General features: G+C 43.0%; 1 protein-coding gene across 6 annotated transcripts in view; it reads right to left on the reverse strand.

The window, feature by feature from the left end:
• Window positions 1-6,031: 6,031 nt before the first annotated feature.
• CHCHD3 (coiled-coil-helix-coiled-coil-helix domain containing 3) overlaps window positions 6,032-20,861 on the reverse strand; it is a 293,654-nt gene continuing 278,824 nt past the window's right edge. For 3 of the 6 annotated variants that reach the window (XM_065542569.2, XM_005550803.5, XM_005550802.5), the window contains 2 exons: window positions 17,554-17,689; window positions 6,032-6,826 (listed from right to left, as the gene is read on the reverse strand). In XM_065542569.2, coding sequence (XP_065398641.1) covers window positions 6,803-6,826; window positions 17,554-17,689 — 160 coding nt within the window. In that variant the 3' untranslated portion in view covers window positions 6,032-6,802. The remainder of the gene's footprint in view (window positions 6,827-17,553; window positions 17,690-20,861) is intronic. The other 3 variants (XM_074036001.1, XM_074036000.1, XM_045388335.3) reach the window with 1 other exon arrangement.

Raw genomic sequence — 20,861 nt, forward strand, 5'->3', positions numbered from 1 at the left:
TCTTCCCACCAGAATGTAAACCCCATGAGGTCTGGACCTTGTCTGTCCTGTTCACCACGATATCCCTGATACGTGGAACAGCACCTGGTGCACAGAGGCTATGCTGAATTCTGGCAATGATTCAGGCAATGCCAGTGCGACATGGTACTGTGGCTAAAAACCCCTTCTCCGGGGAACCCGATAAGGCAGGCGTGGTGAGCTAAGTGGTCCATGCTGAGCCATAGGCAATGAACAAGCCTCTCCTTTAATGAGGAGGAGGTTGAAAGTGGTTATAAAAACTCAGGACAATAAACTTCTGATGTTCCTGAAACATCATCACCTTAGTGGTGATTCATAACCCCTCTTCTGCTTCTAAAATATAACATCTAACTTCACTGATAAATTCACTTCCAATAGAAGAAAAATACCTTCCGCCTGAGTCACTGATACTTCTAAGTTCTGTGTTAAGCACCTGAGGGTGAGGAGTGTGGGCTCTTTTATTTTGGGTTCACATTTAACATGCAGCTGCTGCAAAGGCATTTTAAGAACACGGAGGTGACTGAAAATAAACTCCTGCCAGCAGGTTACCCGACATCCTATTCACCCTCTGCTGAAGTGAGTTCCCAGCCCCTGCCCCGCAGCCTGCCTTCCAAGCTTGAAATAAAACGACAATGCCACTTCAACTGGAGGTTGAATACTGTTTTCAATGACTTCCTGGTCATGCTTCTGAGACCGGGATGCGCATTACCTTAGGGAGATGCAAAGTCAAGCTAAAATGTGCAGGCTGGAGTGGCTTTGCCGGTTTGATGCTGACTGAGAAACATGGCCTGTGGCTATGAAATGAAGAAAATGATTTTACCCTCATCCCTTGGACTGCACAGGCAGCAGATAATAGGCAGTTGGCCCCAGTCATCCGGCCCTCGACCTTGATTTTATATATTTGCAAGGAGGGGCAGAGAGAGAGAGTGAGCAGAGGCTTTCAACCTGTGCTGTGGGCAGTCAGGAGGGCCCAGCAGTAGCCTGGCTCATAGGCAGACCTGACAGGGAAGAGGACTCTGCAGGAGGCTCCCCAAGTATGAGCCACTTGGACTCCAGCCCTGGCAGGCTGCTCTGTGCTGGGGCAAGTCTGGGAAGAGAGGCGCACAGCTAAGCGCCTGCAACTGACCACTGACCTCCAGCTTCCATGTTTGCATTTCAAAGCCATCAGAGAAATGTAATTTGCTTTGAAGGCAAGGTTATATTAGAAGCAGACTGGCCTCTCAACAAAGGGACAATGACCACTGCCTGCCTGATAAGCATCCCCCCAGGAGAGAGACTATCTGCCAGGGAGTGCGGGGCAGAGTGACAGCTAAGTAAAGTTTTTCTGCATGGGAAAGCCTTTGAAGAGTCTAGAGGCCTCACCTAATCCAAATCACTGCAAGAGTTTTGAAGTATTCTATCAAACTGAAGCAAAGCTGTTCGCCACAGAATTGACTTGGTTTGAGGAGTTGCAGGGACTGAAACGGTTTGTTTCCAACTTCCTTAACTGAAAAGCGTCAATTTGATGACCATATTTTCTGAATCCAAACCTCTGGATTTAACCTAGGCTTGTCCCCTGAAATACAAGGGGATATTATCACGATCTAGAGATGACCATAAATCTAGTAGGAAGGGTAGGAAAAGTGGAAGATACCTTTGATTTGGGTGATTTTTGCTTTCTCCCCATAAACTAAAGCAATTCAACTCTTCTTAGGGGCTCTGCCAACAATATTGAGGCTGGAGGGACCAGAGGAGAGAGAGCACAACATGAAGTATAAAATTCCACCATCTCCATTCAAACACCAGCCTGGAGGTAGGAGAATGAATTAGGTGGTTGGTCGTTTTTCTCCCAAAGCCAGGATCCAATGACTCTGGGATTTGGAAGGTAATGGAATTGAAAGTTCCGGAGGCTGTCTGGTGCTTTGGCTAAAATTCCTAGCATAAGGAACCTCTTTGGGTGAGGAAGATGACTCTCATTCCGGTTACGGGAGAACAAATCTTTGTCTTTTGTTTACCAATCCGATCCTCCATCGTGGATAAAGCAGTGCTATCCAGGAGCAGCAGAGCTCGCCCAGGGGAGATGGGCAGGGCCAACCTCCCAGTACCCAAGGAGGGCCTTGAAGTTTCCCATTTCACTGAGCTTGAAAAATCACCAACCACTCCAGTCTCCCTGGGTCATGCGCAGGCTGGGGATGATTGTAGAACAGATACAGCTCTGACTCACCTACAGTGGAATAACTATAAGTGACTTTTCATATATGGTACAGTCAGAATGAGTACCTAATGACCAGGTGCAGTGGCTCACGCCTGTAATCCCAGCACTTTCGGAGGCCAAGGCAGGCAGATCACTTGAGGTCAGGAGTTCCAGACCAGCCTGTCCAACATGGTGAAACCCCATCTCTACTAAAAATATAAAAATTAGCCTGGCGTGGTGGCACATGTCTGTGGTCTCAGTTACTCGGGATGCTGAGGCACGAGAATTGCTTGAACCCAGGAGGTGGAGGTTGCAGTGAGCCAAGACTCCAGCCTGGGTGGCAGAGCCAGACTCTGTCTCAAAAAAAAAGGAGAAAAAAAAGCTCCTAGAGAGTGAAAGGAGCTTCTGGGAATCACGTCCAGTCCTCTCCAGGCACAGCCTTGATCACCACGAGCCAGCATTCTACTTTATGGTCAGTAAACGGGTCCTTATCCCACTCCTTTATTTCCTTTATGTTGCTTCAGTTATTGTTGGTACCTCAAAATCAAGTGGGTCAAGGGAAGGAGAGTAAAAACTGAAATCTGCTCCATTCCACATGCTCTTAATGGCTGGGAGGAAGAAGCTAAAACAGATGCCTGGAAGAAGGTTTTAAACTAAACTGTGGACTCCTGAGCCAGAACATGAATTCTTCACTGGCCGGTGCAGGCCTCAGAGCACCCGCACCACAGTCCCCTATTCTGGGGGTAGTTTGGACTGTGGGTGTCATCAGCACAAATGGGCTACGTGTCCTAAGGTGACTTCCAAGATTAGATGCAGCCTGCCCACGGAGTAAATCCCTCAGGGCACTGATGGAAAACAAAAATCGAACGGGGACCAAAAACTGTAGAAAAAGTACCATCAAGGGCGCAGAGAAAGAAATACAAATATAGTTTTCATTTAGAGAATTTAATGGAATTTAATGGTAAATTCCATTTACCCAGTTTATAAGAACTGTAAGAATAAGAAATTACTAAATGAGAGGAAGTACTAAATATAGGACTAAAAGATTTAAGAGGATGGAGGAGAAAAGAAGGGAAGCATCAAAAAACACAAATCGTAATGGAAAGGATCCAGTGCAGGCCACTGTATAGTGAGAGACCAGAGAGAGGTGACTTGTCCCCACTGACAAATGGAGCACAGCTGGGTCAAGAGCCCAGGACTCCGCACTCAGGAGGATGCACTGTGCACTCCGTTGTCACTGCTTCTCTGGAGGGAGGCCGGAGAGGCTGAGAAAAGTGTAAACACACAGGGGAGGTTAGAGGAGGGGATGAAGATGGCAGAGAAGAGAGGAGGAAGCAGAGACTGAGAAAACTTGGGAGAGGAAGACAGGAGGAGAGCAGTGAGATATGAATGAGTATCAACTCATTCATTCACAACATTAGCCTTTCAAGAGGATTAACTCTAAACAGACTATTTTCTAACTCACTTGGTTTGAATCACAGCAAGTTACTGCTGCCTTTTCAATTGTTCAACTGCTAATTCTTTAAAAAAATTATTTCAAGATACATTATAGCATTATTAACCATAGTCAGCATGTTGTACAATAGATCTCTTGAACTATTCCTCCTAATTTAACTGAAATTTTGTTGCTTTAATTCTTAAATCTCAAAAGGGTCACCTCCTACAGCTCACTGAAATGTGGGTTTCTGGCAAAAGCAATTATACCTGCAGGCTGGAAGACAGCAAGTGAAGAACCACACATTCTCCATTTCTCAGCCCAAGAAGTCGAGGACATGTGACTACCTGGTCAGTTCTAAGCCAAGTACTGCTAAAAACTGTTGTAGGGAGGAGTCTTGTGGGTTGACCAACCGGCCACAGGCATCTGGCTTTTAGCAGTCTACATTCGCTACTAATCATGATTAGTCAATACTTTTCTAATCCAGTGCATGTTGACAAGTTTTCTGCAACGTTATTGACTTCTCAAAGAGGACTTGGTGCTGATTCAACCCAGCTGTGTTCTCTAAGTTCATCAAACATTTGTTTAGTGTGATAACCTCTGACCAGCTTTCAAGACACTTTATTCTTCTTGGCTTCATGAGCTAAGCTACTGTGGTGGAAGGTGTGTTCTACTTAAGTGAGAAACTGACTGACTGGAATGTGCCACTCCACAGCCTCATATAAATCACAACATTCTTCCCAAGCAGTGGTCTGGAAAGCCACTGTGACCTGGCAGAGCTGTGATGCCATCAGCAGGGAGCTCTCCATGGATGGAGAGAAAGGCATCATTTCATCCTTTTATTTCCCCAAAGCGCTGGCTTTTGTCTCGCACCTACCATTCTTATCAGGATGATAAATTAATAAGCAATGCTGGGAGGGACGGCCTGACGAACCAACCCCCATTCCCCTGGATTTCGCCCACTTTAGACGCCTGACTCTACAGCGCTGCATTTGCCTGCCAGAGGCAAGACTGGCAGCCTGGGATGTGCCAAGCGCTTGGCTCTCAATTCAAAACAAAACAGTATAGGAGGGAATTTGTGAGTTAGCTGATTTGCAAACACTAGAGCAAGTGGCCATGTAAACATTTGTCTTGTGTCTCTCGGGTTCTTCCATTTCTCTCAGGCAGCCACCTGGATGCCACCCTGACAGCATCAAAACGTGCTGCTCCTCAAGTGACCAGTGAATCCCTGTTCACACTGAAATAAACCCAGCTTCAGACCATTAAAAAAGAAACCTGAAAGCCCCCCACAAAACAACAAAACAAAACCAAACCCAACCAAAAAACCTTCATGAAGCAGTCACCACAGAGCACATTGGTAAGTATGGTAGGAGAGCCTCCAGTGTTGTTCAGAATCAGTGTTAGGCCAGCAGGTGTGTGCCCAAGTGTCCATGAACATGTCACTTGGAGGGAGCCGTTGCCCAGGGAACCTGAATGAAAAAGGAGCTGCAGCTACACACACACGGGTTGGCTGAGACTGTCCCATCACAAGTACATCCCGACTTTAAATAAAAGTTACTTGGGCATGTGAATACGTTCTACACCCCCAACTCCAAATGCCAGTTTACTGAATCATCACACAAGCCAGCATATACTGGGTCTGACCAAACGTACGTGGTGAGTAACCATTTGGACTCTTCACTGTAAGCCTAAAAGTTAGTTCTTCTGTTTGCCCCCTTTTCGCAGTTGAAGAAGTGTTGGGTGACTTGGCTGAAAATTCCACAGCAGAGCCAGAATCTGAACACAGATTAAGGATACAGATTCTGTCTTCTTTTGCTAAATTCACTTGCTTGGTAATAAAATAAAAAGCCTACATGACAAAAGACACTTAAAGGATATCACAGAGCACTGGTACTCCTATGTCCCCAAAGAACCTTCCCATTTAGCTTTAGTGTGACTACTTATTTCCAACTCACTCAACTCCAGGGTTGAAGCACCAATCATGGTAAATTAAAAAAAAAAAAAAAAAAAAGGAGAGTTATAATCAGGAAGTTTGGAAAAATTGGAAAGAGGAAAAAACAACTAATGGTTGAATTATTTTCTTTGAATGTTTTGTAGTATTGCAGGGTCAGAAGGTCCTAACCAAGGTTATCTAATCTAGTTCTTGCCCCAGGCAGGATGACTTAAGTCATCCCAAAGAAAGGAAGGTTCACACAATTTGTAAAGATCTTCCTGAATTCTACCTACCTGAGAGGCAAGTTATAAGCATCACTTGCCTGTCGGAGGCTCCACGAAATGCTCTGGAGCCTTTGAGAGGAAAGATATAGCACAAATGCAAATTATTAACAATATAAATCAGCTCAGTTCCCGTAAGCATAGCCACCTAACCCAGCTGAAGGAATGCATGAGGAGCTACAATGCCAGTCTTTGTCAGAAAATATATTTATTATTGATAGTGAGTGAAGTAAAGATGTGAGTATTCACTATAGAGGTTACATCAGCCAAGGTTGCCTTCATATTGATAAAAATACCATATCTCACTTGTAATCACAAACATTATTCCAGTAGAAGAGGTACATTTTCTCTCCTTTTTGTCTTCTTGCCTGTATAATCACCATAATAAGTTAAAATGAAACAGCTCTTACATAATCAAAGGAGAAAAGAGAGAGAGAGAAACCCAACATGCCACAGCCTCGACAATTCCACCCAGCACTGCGGCCTCCAGATCTGTTTTCTGGCTCTCTCCACCCAGCACTGCTGCCCCCAGATCTATGTTTTCTGGCTCTCTCCTCACCTAACTCCAATTAATTTAGCCCCCCACCCCATCCTACTTTGTTAGGGTGAAGGTTCACCACATGATGGGGCTAGCTCAGAAGGGAAACATTTTATGGTCAGTGGAAGTTGAATAGAAAGTACCAAATGGTGGAGAGGGCTGCCCTTCTCTTTTAATCATCATAAGAGGGTTTACTAATACTGAAGTGCGTCCTTTAATGACTGATCCCTGATCACGGCTTTGGCCCTTCAAACTGCTCCTGTTCAAAATGTGAAATGATTCTGCTGAATCCATTCTTGGTGTCTCTCTTTAGTGGTCTTCTCATTAGTGGTCTTCTCTTCAAATGGGTTATTTTCTTACTAGGAAAAAAAATGTTCCATCTCTGGAATTAACGTTGATGGTGTTTTGCTCGTTCTGAAAGTTTTTATCCTCCCTTCTCAAGCATGCTCTGAAAGACAAACAGAAAGCGTAAGTTTTACTACCAGGAGAGGGCAAAAAATAAATGGCACTAACTATTTAGTATGATATTTTCAAATTTCAATAGATATTGCTTTTCAAATATCTAACTTTAAAAACACAGAAAACAAGGCATATGCTTCCTGTTCTCAAAATATTGCTCCTTGAATCAACACCATCGCTTTATCACGTATGATCTTTAAATGACCCCTCTCACCACCATATGAGTTGAAAACTCCAACAAGGCTGGGCATGGTAGATTACGCATGTGATCCCAGCACTTTGGGAGGCCAAGTAGGGGGGCAGATCACTTGAGCCCAGGAGCTTGAAATCAGCCTGCGCAACACAGTGAAACTCTATCTCTACCAAAAACAAAAACATTAGCTGGGCATGGTGGTGTGTGCCTGTAGTCTCAGTTACTCGAGAGGCTGAGGTGGGAGGATCCCTTGAGCCTGGGAGGCAGAGGGTGCAGTGAGCCATGATCATGCCACTGTACTCCAACCTGGGCAACAGAGTAAGACTCTGTTTCTAATAGAAAGCAAAAGTGCTCCTGGTAGGGGCATTTGGAAATGTTGGGAGCATGGCTGATGGATGCAGTGATTGGGGGAAAGCTATGGCCAAGGCAGTGCAGGGATCAAACCCCAACTCCAAAGGTTCTGAGAGCGAATCTCTTCATTAGACAAACACAAGATTCCTTCTCGGAGAAGGAGAACACAGATGTTCATGTGCTCATGAGGCTGGACAGAGCTACACAGATTAGTACCTATGCCCAGATTGCAGAAACGGACCCTGCATTCTATTTAGTTATTTATTTGGGGGGAATTTGGGGGATGTGGATGTAGACAGGAAGAATTCTTAACTATCAGATGAAAACTCTATACCCAGCTGAAATGGGGCTATACTGCCTCCATTTTTAGAGGTCTTTAAGAAGAAAAAAGTGTTACTTTCCCCTCTAGTTTTGCAACCACTCAGAGAGGCAAGGTGAGGCCGAGGTTGCCTCCAGTTCATCCATTACCACCTGCCTCCCGCCAGCACTCACCCTTCCAGCCATCCACACACCTGGCTCTCCACTGAGCTCCTACCAGGTACCACTGCACTCAGTTCAGTGCACTGGGGAAACCAATACACACACCGGTGGAACATTCAGGAATAATAAAAGGTAATAATTTGCTAACTTTTATTTATTTGCTAACTACATGCTAAAATTTATTTTATTGTATATACAGCATAACATTTAATAGGAACAAAATAGTATCTCGTAGAAAGTAATTTTTTCCTTCCTTCTGTTTCCCAGTTTCTGTGTCCCCTTCCAGAGACGGTCACAGTTCACAAGAGGAATGGTTCTGCCTGGTGCAGAGGGCAAGCCTGTAGCTGGAGGGAGCAGGGAAGGCTTCTCCAAAGACCTTCCACCATGGAGAGAATCCAGGGGGAGGACTGGCGTGGGACTGGGAGGAACGAGGGGAGAAAGCAGTGGCCAGGATTCAGGGAGAAAACAAGTCCAGCACACACGGAATCCTGAGGGGTGAGGCCTAGCTGGAAGAAAGAGTACATGTGCAGGACTGACCAAGAGTAAGGGTGGAAAGAGGGCCCAGGACAGACGCCAGGCTGAGACATATCCTGCTAGCCACAGAAAACCTAGAGGAATGCTTTTACGTAGGAGAATGGCATTTAGGAATGTTAACCTGACATCCTCGGCATGATGGATCCAACAGAGGGGAGTCTGCAGGTAGGAAGGCCAAGGAGGAGGCAGATTAGAAACCAGACAAGGGCGGAAACAAGAGCTAGAGCTACACGGGAAGAAAAAGGGAAATGGTGACACCCAAGGTATGGGAGGATCCTCGGTGACAAGGACAGTGATGGGGTCACCAAAAGAAATAGGGAAGTCAGTGAGATCCTGAGAAGGAGGAGGATGACTTAAATTTTGGGTTTGTCAGACAATTTTGGGTGAGACATCCAAAATGGAAATGTCTAGAAGGAAGTTGCAGGCCTTCTGAGGTCAAAAGTCTCTAGACACAACGATTTACAGTCAAAAATTTAAAAACGATTGAAATTAAGGGGACAGAACAGAAAGAGTAGAAGTCAAACAAGATGGTGTATTGGGTTACAGGAGCAAAGGGTGGATAGATTATCCTAAAGTGTCCATCATTATAGGTTTCTAAGAAGCCTATGTCCATAGGCCACAAAATAAGATATAAAGGCAGGCAAACTTAGACATAACACACAGAGTGGTCAGAGAAACAATGATTATGTCACACAGAAAGTAAATTTAAAAAGCCAGATGCATTTAGAGAAAACAGGAAAAACCAAGGAGGTGCAGTGGAAGATTCTGCTCAGCAGAGTTGTCCTGTAAGAACTCACACTGGAATATGAGGCACGAGCCCCATGTTCGTTGGGAAAATAACACACTGAGCAGCCACCATGTAAGAGACACCACCTGGCAGTGTCACAGCGTCACAGCATCTCAGCTATGCTTGCCTGCTTGTGAACTGATCTGTGTGTCTCTCCAAGTACATGGATGATAAGTTCTCTGAATTCCAGGTATATAGACAACCTCACTACATCATGCTTTATTAAATACAAAATGGAAGCCAGTATAAAGCAGATCTATACTGAGCCTATCTAAAGGAATTCAGTTACCGGAGAGAGTGATGTCTTTATAAATGATGGCACTGGGCCATTTGCATTTGGGGGGTTATAGGTTCACTGCTTTCTTCAACACACTGATGGGAGCTTGGAGCTGTCATCTGCCTGGTCAAGATTACATAGCTGTGCCCCTCTCTACAATTTTGGGCTTAGGGTTATAAGGATAACCACATGACAATGCACCTCTTTTCAAATATTGCAAAATAATCTGCAGCTGCCACAACTTAATGAAGCAATAGTTAAAGAGTGTTATCGCGAGTCTAGAGATATTTTTTACTGTTCTCCCTGCAACCTCAACCAAATATAGATGGGTAATTTTTCAACCAAATCATATCATGCTAAGAATGTTAGGCTATCTTTCAGAAAGAGGGACAAGATGGGACCTGGCTGGTCTGAGGATGAGCAGGCCAGTCTCACATAAAGACACTAAATAACATTTTATAACCCCTTTAACCACATTCACAAAATACCCTGTTACATCTATTAAAATTCTGATCCTCAAAGACAGCACAGTGGCTCAGCTGATTTGTGGTGACTCCTTGAAGACATGTGGGACCACCACAGAAAAGCACCAGGGCTGATCTATAAACATTTTGTCAAACTGCACTCACTTGCTACCAAAGGGTGGCAGAGGTGGTACAAAACCATCTCAATTCTATCTGAGAAATTAACAAACACAATGGCAGGCTGGATTTTTAAAAAAGATGAATTCATCTGTCAAACATTCTGGGTTATTATTATATTCCAGCTATGCAACAAAACCTGCTCCAACCCAGACCCCAGGGCTTTTGGCTGGAGGGATCTGAAGGTCTGGTGGGGTCTGTGTTATTCAGCTTTCACCTTATAGGTTCTTCTACTGTCTCTATTGGTTCTGTAAGTAGCTGCTGTTGGGCTGAATTTCAACGCTGCATAAATTTAACACTGCATAAATTAACATAGGAAATTCCCTAAAGAATGAGGGAGAAGCTTTGCAAGTTATAAAAAATTGCTTCCTTCATTTAACGAACTGCTAACACTTAATCTTAATGTGGAGAAAGAGATTCCTTGCTTTTGCTCATCATTCACGTATTTGGGCCTGCAGAAACTCCTTTTATAAACAGCTGGGTAAATCACCAAAAGAAGAGAGTGGTTCAGGCATGAACACTGCTCTTTTCCCAAGTCTTTTTCTCATTCAAGCCACTGAGGAACAACCGGAGCTCACAAATAAGAACAGCGCCCCTGGAGACCTAAGACTGCACGTCATTTCCGCTTATTAAAACCTTCCTAACCATCCTAACCACTTGCCTCAAACATTTTTGTTACGCAGTAATCTCATCCACTGATTTTTGAATCACGGCTTTCTTGGAGGGGTTGACTATCATAGCAGCATGCCAGCTACTGTCTGTGTTGATAATTTAAGAGAAATGGTGGCAACCCTGGGTTGCTAACCAATCATCACGAAGAGAAAAGTGGTTTGTTTTTTAAGATACCACTCAGGGTGCTTGTCTCTGGGTGAGCTTACCCAGCGCCTCACCAAGACTTCAGGCCTCATAAAGCTGGGTAGAGAAGCAGGAAGGTTTACCTAACCAAGGAAAAATGAAACTGGAGATGTGTCCTGGCACAGACCTGGTCTCAAGATACGAGTTTCACTAAGGAGGGTCAGGAAAAGTGGGGAGTGGGAGACACTGGAGCTTCGAAGGAAAAAGACAGAATGAGAAGACTGTGCATGAGACAGGAAGGAAAAGTCATCTATAAATTGAATTTATGGGAAGCAAAAAGCGAGTTTTGCTTGTGCACCAAGTACTGTTCTTCACTACCTGGAAATCTGATTAGTTCACTTATTTTGTTTTCAATATGTGTCTATTCCCTGCAGCAAGAGCTGTTTTGTTCTTTGTTCCTCCTGCTTTGGAGGAAATACAAGTTAACTTTTTTCTGCCTGGATCTTGCTTTATATCTTCTATGACAAATGCTCTGTATAATATTCAAATTAAGTTACAAGTAATTAACTGTTTATACAGCTAGCTGCAATAACAGACAAAACACTAACGTACTGCAGTTCTAACTCTTGAAGGACGAGCACGAGAAAAGAAATACCTATTAAGAAAAATGAAAATCTATTACCATGGTTGTATTTCTTCTATTAAACTCAGATTTTAAAAAAAGAGAAAATGTCATGAAGCAACGATTACTCTCGGAAAGTGGTTTAGAAAAGGATTCCTATGATGGAACAGGCTGGGGTAAGAAATTTAAAGTTTGGAATTTTGTTTGCTTTGATCTGACTCTAAATTCAAAGGCCTGCCCTACCAAAAGGTGGGAAATCTATTATGAAATACCCACGCGTCAGTCACCCTGTGTACCAGCATCCCATCTGGGCAATTAATAAATGTCATCAGGTGATGATGATAAAACAGCTTTCGAACACAACAAAAACATGCTCCTGGAGGGCTTCCCAGAAAGTTAACCTTCTTGATTATCTTCATGCTTTCTGAAAGTGGCCACTGCATACATCGGGGGGACCCAGGCAGGGTGACTGGGAGCAGCAGAACCAAGGGAGGGTCTGGTCATAGCTGTGAGCTAGTCAGGGGACTGGGGTCACCTACTGTTTCTATGGAAGCAAGAGAAGAGGGGAAGAGGATCTCTTTTCAAGGCTTCCATCCTCTTCCCATGTCATCTTCCAATTTGCTCCTAAGCCTAAAGATTCATTCCTAGGGTTGGTCTGATGAGAGCTCTGCCAGGTAGCTTTGACCTGTGGGGAGTCACAGCTCCCCATCTCCCAAAAGATGGAAAACAAGGACTTGGCAGGACCTCTGAAAGGTCAAATACCTTTAGTGCAATTCGGGCCAATGGCTCTAAGAGCAATCGTTTTCAAACTTTGGGTACAGAGTCTTCTGGGAAATTTGGTCAAAGTTTGGATGCCCAGGCCTCACCCCAGACCTTCTGAATCAGAATTGCCAGGGATGGGGATTGGGTGGGTACATTTTAAAAAACCCCTCAGGGGATTCTGATGCTCACCCACATGTGACACGTGTGGTCTGACACGACAGGAAAAATACCCTGGTTTTGAATTTAAAAGTGGGCTGTTTGGTCTGGGTTCTGCCCTTCTACAGATCATTTAAATTCTCTGGAAGCTAATTTTTGCACATGAAAACATGAGGTTGGGTTACATGATCTCTAGGCTCCTTTTAGCTCCAACAGCCTATAAGTCTATTAAATTATTTGCATCTAATGGAGAGTTCACCTGAAAACAATGATAACACACAGCTTGCTCTGGCAATAGGTTTTTCTTTCAAGAACCTTGATTTTTAAGCAAAAGCTACTACTATGTTTTCAGGACCCTTTCATACTCAAAATATGTCACAGACTTAGGAGCACTGAATCCTGGTCTAATATAAATACAGTTCACAGGGGAGATGAAATGCATTGTCCTTCAGAAGGCGGACAGAAATTGTGCCAGGGCAAATTCTTCCATATGCACTGAGCCTGAGGCTTTGACTTAGGAAGCCAACCAAATACTGGAGATGTCAATGGTATTTTAGAAACGAGACAACGGGGTCCACTAGCCTTAAGTTGGAGAGCTGTCATATTAGGATCTAGCCTCATTTACTGGGTCCTTACCCCGTATTCCTCACTGCGGCCAGGTTCCTTTCTGATCTCTCCAAAGAGATCAGCAGGAAGCATGTAGGTCTGAGGTGGGGTAGTCTCATTTACAAGACGTCCTTATTGTGAGCTGAGCTACCTGTTTGCGTGGCTACTGCCCCACTGCCTGCTTACTGCCTGAACTTCTGCTATGGTCTGGGGGACCCCCGACGGACTCATCATCTAACTTCAGGTCCCACACTGACCTCCGTCCCTTGGGCATCTCCTGGGGTTGGTCCTTGCTTCTGGTCCCAGTTTGCCCTTGGTTGACAGGCTCCAGGTTCCTGGCTTCCTGCTCTGTTTTCAGAATCCCTCACCTCCCATGGTACTTCACAGGATGAAAGGCATCACAATCCAGGGGAGGCTTACGACTGGCTGGAGGGAGCCTGCATTTTCTAATGGCCTTTATTAGCCGGCAGGCTACATTCTGCCAGCCAGCGCAGAGACAGCTGTTTTTCACTTCACTGACTTTGGAGAAACTGTGAAACTGTTTCTATTCCCTCCCAGTTCTTTCTGCCACCTTGGCTTCCCCAGGGCTGTCAGGAGTGTGAACCTCAAAGAAAGGGTACGTAGCAGTGGGAGGCCAGGCGGCAGCAGACCAATCAGAAATTCAAGTGTTCTTCCCAAGTGAATGTTAAAGGTGGACAGCAAAATTTAAGAGGTGAAGGCACAAATACTGGAGGTCTCAAAAGGAGACGTGCTGCTTGTACCACATGAGCCATGTCTCTTCATCTGAGTGCGCCTATGAACAGGCACGCTTATGCACACCACCTTTTGCTCTCTATACATGAAGGCAGAATCAGACCTAGAATAACAGAGCTAGATGGCCCTCATGAATCACCTGGTTCAAACCTTCAATTTATCAAAGCAACTGAAGTTCAAGTCACCATAATTAGATTAGGATGGCAGCAATAGCATTTCCTATAAACCCCACCCTCCCAGTGAACACAGAATGTGCCATAAGGGTCCAGCCAGCTTCTGCACTTTTCTGTCAATAGCAGCAGGGCTGGGAAAAAGCTGAAACGCTTAGACTAGCGACTCCCAATGTAGTCCAATTCTGCAAGTAAATAGCAGAGAAGTGGTATGTCCCAGGGAATGGTCCCAGCGGTAATGCAGGTCTGACAGCAAACGCTTTCGACACCCTTCCCCTTTTTTAAAAAACAGAAGTTGGGTACACTTTGGTCTACCCGTGAGCAAATACGATTGGCTTCTCGTTCCCACTCCTTTCCATTTCTCCTGTAAGGTAGGTGTAGTAAGATAGAATGGGAACCTGGCATCAAAGGTAAGAAGAGGTAATCCAATCTTGCCGAGCTTGAGAAAGTTACGAGGCTAAGCAGATATGAGAAATAAAAGACACAGAAGTATGTATCAATCGATGTGCTCCTTCATTTGTAAATGCTGTATCTCATATAGCCAGCCAGCCGGTAGCTTTTAAGTCTTAGAAGTAATAATTAGAGCTATTTAATATCTCTTTACACTCAGGAAGAGCACATAACTTAATACACAAGAACTAATAGTCTAAATGTCTCATGTCAACCCATGAGAAATTGTTGAAGAACAGCTGAAGAAACACTGATGTGAATAAGTGGATAAATAAGCAGAGAGGAACAGTAAGGCTAAGGAATATCTGGAAATTTTCCCATCAGTAAAACCTATTAGTCTCTAGAACAATGCCCCAGGGAACCCGTGAAAGGCCAATCTTATGAGTTATTTAAAAGTGGAGTGGACTTAGCCATTGGAATTATTCCATGGGGGAACCCCTTGCACTGTGTGAGATATGGGCAACACAGCCTAATGGCTTGTTGTCATGTGCAGTATTTTCCATGTTTAGCATGTCCAGCTTGTTGTCTGGATTTAACAGGAAATATAACAAGGGAATATAAGAAGTTGGCCCATGAGGAACTGCTAAATCAGGCAGTAGGGACCATGTATCTTGCTGGAGTCTCTTCAAACAATAGGGGCACAGCTGGGGTCACGAGATTAGACTAAATTCACAAGGAGCAAAAGGACAACCTGGTATTGGAGGGAAAGTAACTGCTCATGAAACGCTGACAGAAGCTCCTTCTGGCCACTGTGGCGTGATCTTAAAATGGGCCAGTGCCAAGTTGCCCCTTTCATCACAGGCTTCATCAACCCACTCCCCACGTGTGACCTTCAGACTCTGTCCCCCGCTCGTTAGATCTTCCATGTTCTGTGTCCTCCCTTTATTGCTTCTGCTCTCCCTTTCCCTCACTGACTTATTTCTGTATTAGTGGATGATGGATGGATGCCCCTTCACAAACTTACCCACTCAAAAACCAAACACCACTTACGTATTTTGAAATTTTTTGTTTTTATGGCAAGGTACATCTTGGTCTAGCTGTGATTTACTATTGTGACTTCCCTGAGTTTCAATGCTCTCAACTGGAAAATGGTGAAAATAAAACCATCTCTATTTACATCTCAGGTTGTCATAAGAAAACAAGCAAAAGAATGGATGTGAAATGGCCGTGCACTCCTAACTACTGCAGAAATGTCAGGCAGTGCAGCTTCTTGGTTCTTGTCCATTTCAATGTTGCCCATCTTAGGAAAAAAGGTTTGACGGCTTCTATCTTTTTAATACTAACTTGTATTATACACCTCCTAATAACTGAATACAAGAGCCATGAAAACAATAGATACTCCAAACATACTAGCTGAAAATAACAGACTGGAGATTGAGGGGGAAAAAAGAGGGTCTCTTTTGAAATCATTAATAATAATTTGATGCTTTTGGCTGACCTGTTTAGTAAATTTCCGCACAATAATGCAACTGAGGAAAGAAGGGGAAAAATAAGATTTACTGAATACTTTATATAAAGGTAATCCTTACAACATTACCCCAATTTACAGATGAGAAAACTCAAGCCCCGAGGTCACAGAGCTAGTAAAAGGACAGGGTACAAACTCAGGTCTGCCAGATTCAAACGCGCTATCGCGCCATGTGGCGTATTTGATTTTGTCATAACTTAACTTTGCTATATTCTATAAATATATACCATTGATGTCACAGGACTATGTGTAGATAATTCAACACAACCCAGACAGGCAGGATGGGGTCAGCACTCCCAATGCCCCTGCGGCTGCCACTGTGGTAATGTTACAAATCACATGGTACAAACAGGCACGTATGTTAGAGACCAGCATTGAAACATACACTTTGTCACAGTCACTCTTTTCCACTGGCCACCACCTCAATAAGGCACTATTATCAAGTTAGAAAAATCCATGAATCAACCTACAAGTCCCAAGTCCTTCAGTTTGTATTCATATTGAAGGCTGGGGTTTATTAAGAGCATATCAGAAGCTGTTTTCGACAAATAAAATGTACTAACTTAACATCAGCAACATTACCTCTACCAAAGACCTTTAAAGAAAAGGATTCCTGGCACGCTACGAAGAGTTATGCTACAAGCAAGAAACAGAAAAAAGTTGCCAGCCACTAGGCTTTTAAGGACAACATAGGCTTTTAATAAATATTGATTATATTTTTTTCCACCAATGTTACTGTTATTTTCCAGCTATCCAGACAATACTAACCCTCCCATCGGATATTTGTAGAGTATAAAAATTTTACCCCAAGTGATATTATTATAACTACAGCAAATTAGGCTGCAGAAAGGCATGCTGTGTAACTCAAACACTAGATTTAGTTGGGTTAGAAGGTCAAATCTATGGAGTTTGTCAGCAGAAGGAATCAAGGTTTCCAACAATTTCCGCCTCTCAGAACAACCTATATCCAACGGTTAAATTGGTTAAATGATAGGCAATTATGTGACCTGCCAGAATGGATAATTTGCTTCAGGGTTTATCATTAGCTTTCTAAAGTACATAAATTAGAGAAAATGCACGTCCTGTGAACATCGTATTATTCTGATATGAAGGGTCAAGAGAAGAATATGGCTATGGTCTATAAAAGCAGTGGAATTCTTTTTTAAATGCTATCTCTGGTTTCCCTTTCCCTGTCCAATTAAGTGGACTCTGTCAAACTAGTGGAAGGGTTGGACAGTGACTGAACGGTGGGGTTTTTTTTTTAACCTGGCCCTCTGCCTGACTACCTGCTGCTTATGGGCCCAAAGGTGCCAGCTCTTAATCTGTATCCTCTTCACTGGCTCTAAATATTGGCCTCAAAGTATGAGGAATGACCTTGAGAACATTATTATTAGAAGACAAAAGCTCAGGGCAAGTGGAGAAAAGTATAATCTTAGTAGAATCCTTTTTTCTGCAAGTAAATGAGTTGAGCGCAAGGAAGATATGGGCTCTTTGACAATGATCCGACAGAAGTTATGCCCTAATCAACTCATTACAGTAATTCTTGATGATGATGACTAGGGCTTAGAAAGCCTTTTCACACACAGCGGCCCACTTAGTCCTTACCACTGCCCCAGGTCATCCAGTTTTCGATTTGCCCAGTGCCCCCACTGGCCTGGCTGGCACACCTACCTGTTTGGCATGATTGACACAGTGCATATACTGGGTGGCCAGAGAGGAGCATTTGAGGGTCTGGTGGGTGTTCTCACGGTAACACTGAAGAATTTTGGCCTGCAGATCAGCACAGACCGGATGAGACTCATACCGCCTGAAAACAAACACAGGGACCGCTGAGACCAATGGTCTTCATTCAGAATAACAATCAAGGTTAAAGAATACACAAAACGTACAGTAAGACACAGATGTTGCAAATGTAGAAAAAAGTTTAAGAGAAAGAATTTTCCTTAAACTTTAAAGATAGCTAAATTTTTCCCATGATAAAAATGACAAAGGGTAAATAAATTCTAAGAAATGAGTTCCATTAACTGACACTGCTGTGTTAGTCTGGACAATATAACCGTCCCTTCCAAACCAAAACCGTATCAACATGCCAGAAACTTGGAAGCCCTAAGTTCTCTCTTCCATTCCCATATCCACTTGGCCACAAAGCTGGGGATCCCCGCAGCCTGGTCCTCTTGCTCCACATCACTGTCGTTCCATTGCTTCCAAGTGAGACGCATCCTGGACTCAAGAAATGACCTCCCAGCTGATCTCTCAGCTTTGATACCCTCTTCACCTGCCCCTACACACCTTCCAGAGGGTTCTTTCCAATAGGAAATCGAAGACGGTCTCTTTCCCCAGCACTTTCTACACAAAATACAAGGCCAGCTGGCTAGTCCTTCCTGAGCAGGTTCCTGCCTACCCTGTTGCCTTCACCCCCACACCCTGCACACAGCTGAAGCCTAGACAAACCCAGTTCAGGGTTTGGTTCTTACACTTCTCTTCAGGTCTAAGCTCACGCTGCTCTTGCTTCTGGAAATGTTCTACACCCAAACTCCCACCTATGCCTATATATCTGGAGAAAACCTACTCATCCTTTGATACTTCACTCAAGTGTCAGCTTCATTAGCTCTCCACCCCCCAACCCCGGTACAGTCTATCATTCCCTTTATGGTGACCCCATTGGTTCTGTATTCACTTTTCTTGCCATGCACGTGACAGTGACTACACCATACAACCTAATACAATTTAGCAACCTACATTTACTAGAATGCAAATTCCAAGGGCTGTGACTTATTTTGTCACCTCAGCTATTAGACATGGGAACCCCTACAGAAGTCATGTAATACATTTACTCAGTGAATACAAATGGGTACAAAGAAAACATTTTAAAGTCCCTTGGGTTAAAATTTTGCTACTTATACTTACAAATCTCAGATTTTAGTCAGATTGCTTCTGTGAATATCTGAGACCAAATGTAAATGTTTCCAAAAAGCTTATAATATACGCTTGAAAAATGATAATAAACCAAATGAGTTATACAAATGAAGGTAAAATATTCTTATTAACACGGCAGGGAAGTTTGGACTGTAAGGACTAAATACATACAAAGAAAAAAAAAACACAGTACTACTACTTTTAATCTAGAAATTCATGTTTTTTCAAATTAGTTTTAATACAAGCTTCCAGTCTTATCACTTCTATTTTTGAAATTTAAATTTGTTATTTCCATAGTAATCTTGAAATCACATTATTTTAAACTTAATGGGTTCTAAAAAAAAAACCCCTAGAGAACACAGGGGGAATATTTCTCATCAATAAAGAAACCCCTGGGCGACGATTTGTCTCCTCAGTCCTTTTATCCAGTACACTAAGCTAATATCTATTTTGCTAGAATAGAAACGCAAAGCATGTTGGCAGTTCCCTGACTTCCTACTACCCTCTAAAGAACACAGACATACAGAGAAAAAAAAAAAGTTTCAGCAATTTTTCTATAACATCCCTTTTACTTTTTCATTCATTACCTTACTGCTTTGTCAAATACCTAAGAACAGAATTTAAATAGAATCCCCGGAGTTTCCATGCTTTAAGATTTCAAACTTCAGATGTCTATGAATTTTTCTGGACACAGATTTCCCTAATCCTTTACCATGAACATCAGGATTTAAAAGGAATCAGTCGTGCTTCAAAGAGTATAGGCACAGATACCACTAAGTGACTAATTATAGGAAGACCTGCATCTAGATAAATATTGAATAAAATATGATTAAGCATCAGATCAGCTGAACCTAGCAAATACATGACTAATGACTAATAGCTCACAGGAAAGCGGGGTTACATTGTATCCTAGTGTTGACAACTGATCCTGTCTCCAATGTGTCTCAGATTTAAAAGCAGGGGGAAGGAGGTGAGGAGGGAAGGCTAGAACAACCCTGACCAGATATGCAGCCCTTCCTCATTAACATACAGGAAAAGACTGTAAAAATGAGCAGCCACACTGCACATCATAAAGAAGACAGCGTATTTTTTCCTTTAAAAAGACTACTCACAATGGGATAATTCACCTAATGTTATGGACTCCTCAGAAAGAGGTAGTTTAAGTTGTAGATAAGCATGTATCCTGAGTTGAGCTATTAGTCATGCAAGTTAAAGTCCATGAGTTATTTATGATTTGAAATGTGTCAAAATATACTTTTATCACCACAAATCAATACTACTCACTTCCAGGGCTCTTGATTTCCCGTCTGGTGGTCTGTTCTGTGTGTGTGTGTGTGTGTGTGTGTGTGTGTGTGTGTGTGTGTGTGTGTGTGTGTGTGTGTGTAGTCATCCTCTGATATTCTTTTTGTACACATTTCAATCTGTATTAATGATTCGATGGTAGAAAGAGGGGAAGAGGATGCATAATTGTCCTCCAGCTCCTGGAGTAGACTCTGGGACACTTTCTTGGATTAATCTGTAAGGGTAAAGGTTTGCCTCTGTATTGATCTGTAAAGCTTGTTATACTGCCCTAATGCACTGTTTTCACTTTGGGAAAATGCTAAATGAGATTGCTGTCTAACATTAGAAGGCCATAAAACACAAGCCATGGCACCTTCCATTCAGGATAAAGGTTTCAAAAACATTTCCAATATGCATTATGGTAAACCCTCCATATAATCATAGAGTCAGCAATTGACTTTTATTGACTGCTTTCATTCCTGCTGATGGAAAAAGCCCCTATTAGGCAAAAATAATGAAAGGCAGACTTTCAAGATACCTAGGAAGGAAAACTCAATCTTAGCAGCAAAGGATGATTAGACAAGTTAATTTCTTTGTACGTAAGGAAGAGGCAAATAAATGGTGAATGACAATGTTAAGGATAAAATACAGATATGGAAAACTTAAAACACTAATAAAGAAGTGGGAAGATCTGATAGTTACTCAAAAACATGTTTAGCAAGAAAAAAATCGGTGGAACAGAGTCAACCTTCGAAAATATACATTTAACAAAAACAAGAAAA

Source organism: Macaca fascicularis, chromosome 3, assembly GCF_037993035.2.
Source record: "Macaca fascicularis isolate 582-1 chromosome 3, T2T-MFA8v1.1".
Taxonomy (NCBI): Eukaryota; Metazoa; Chordata; class Mammalia; order Primates; family Cercopithecidae; genus Macaca; species Macaca fascicularis.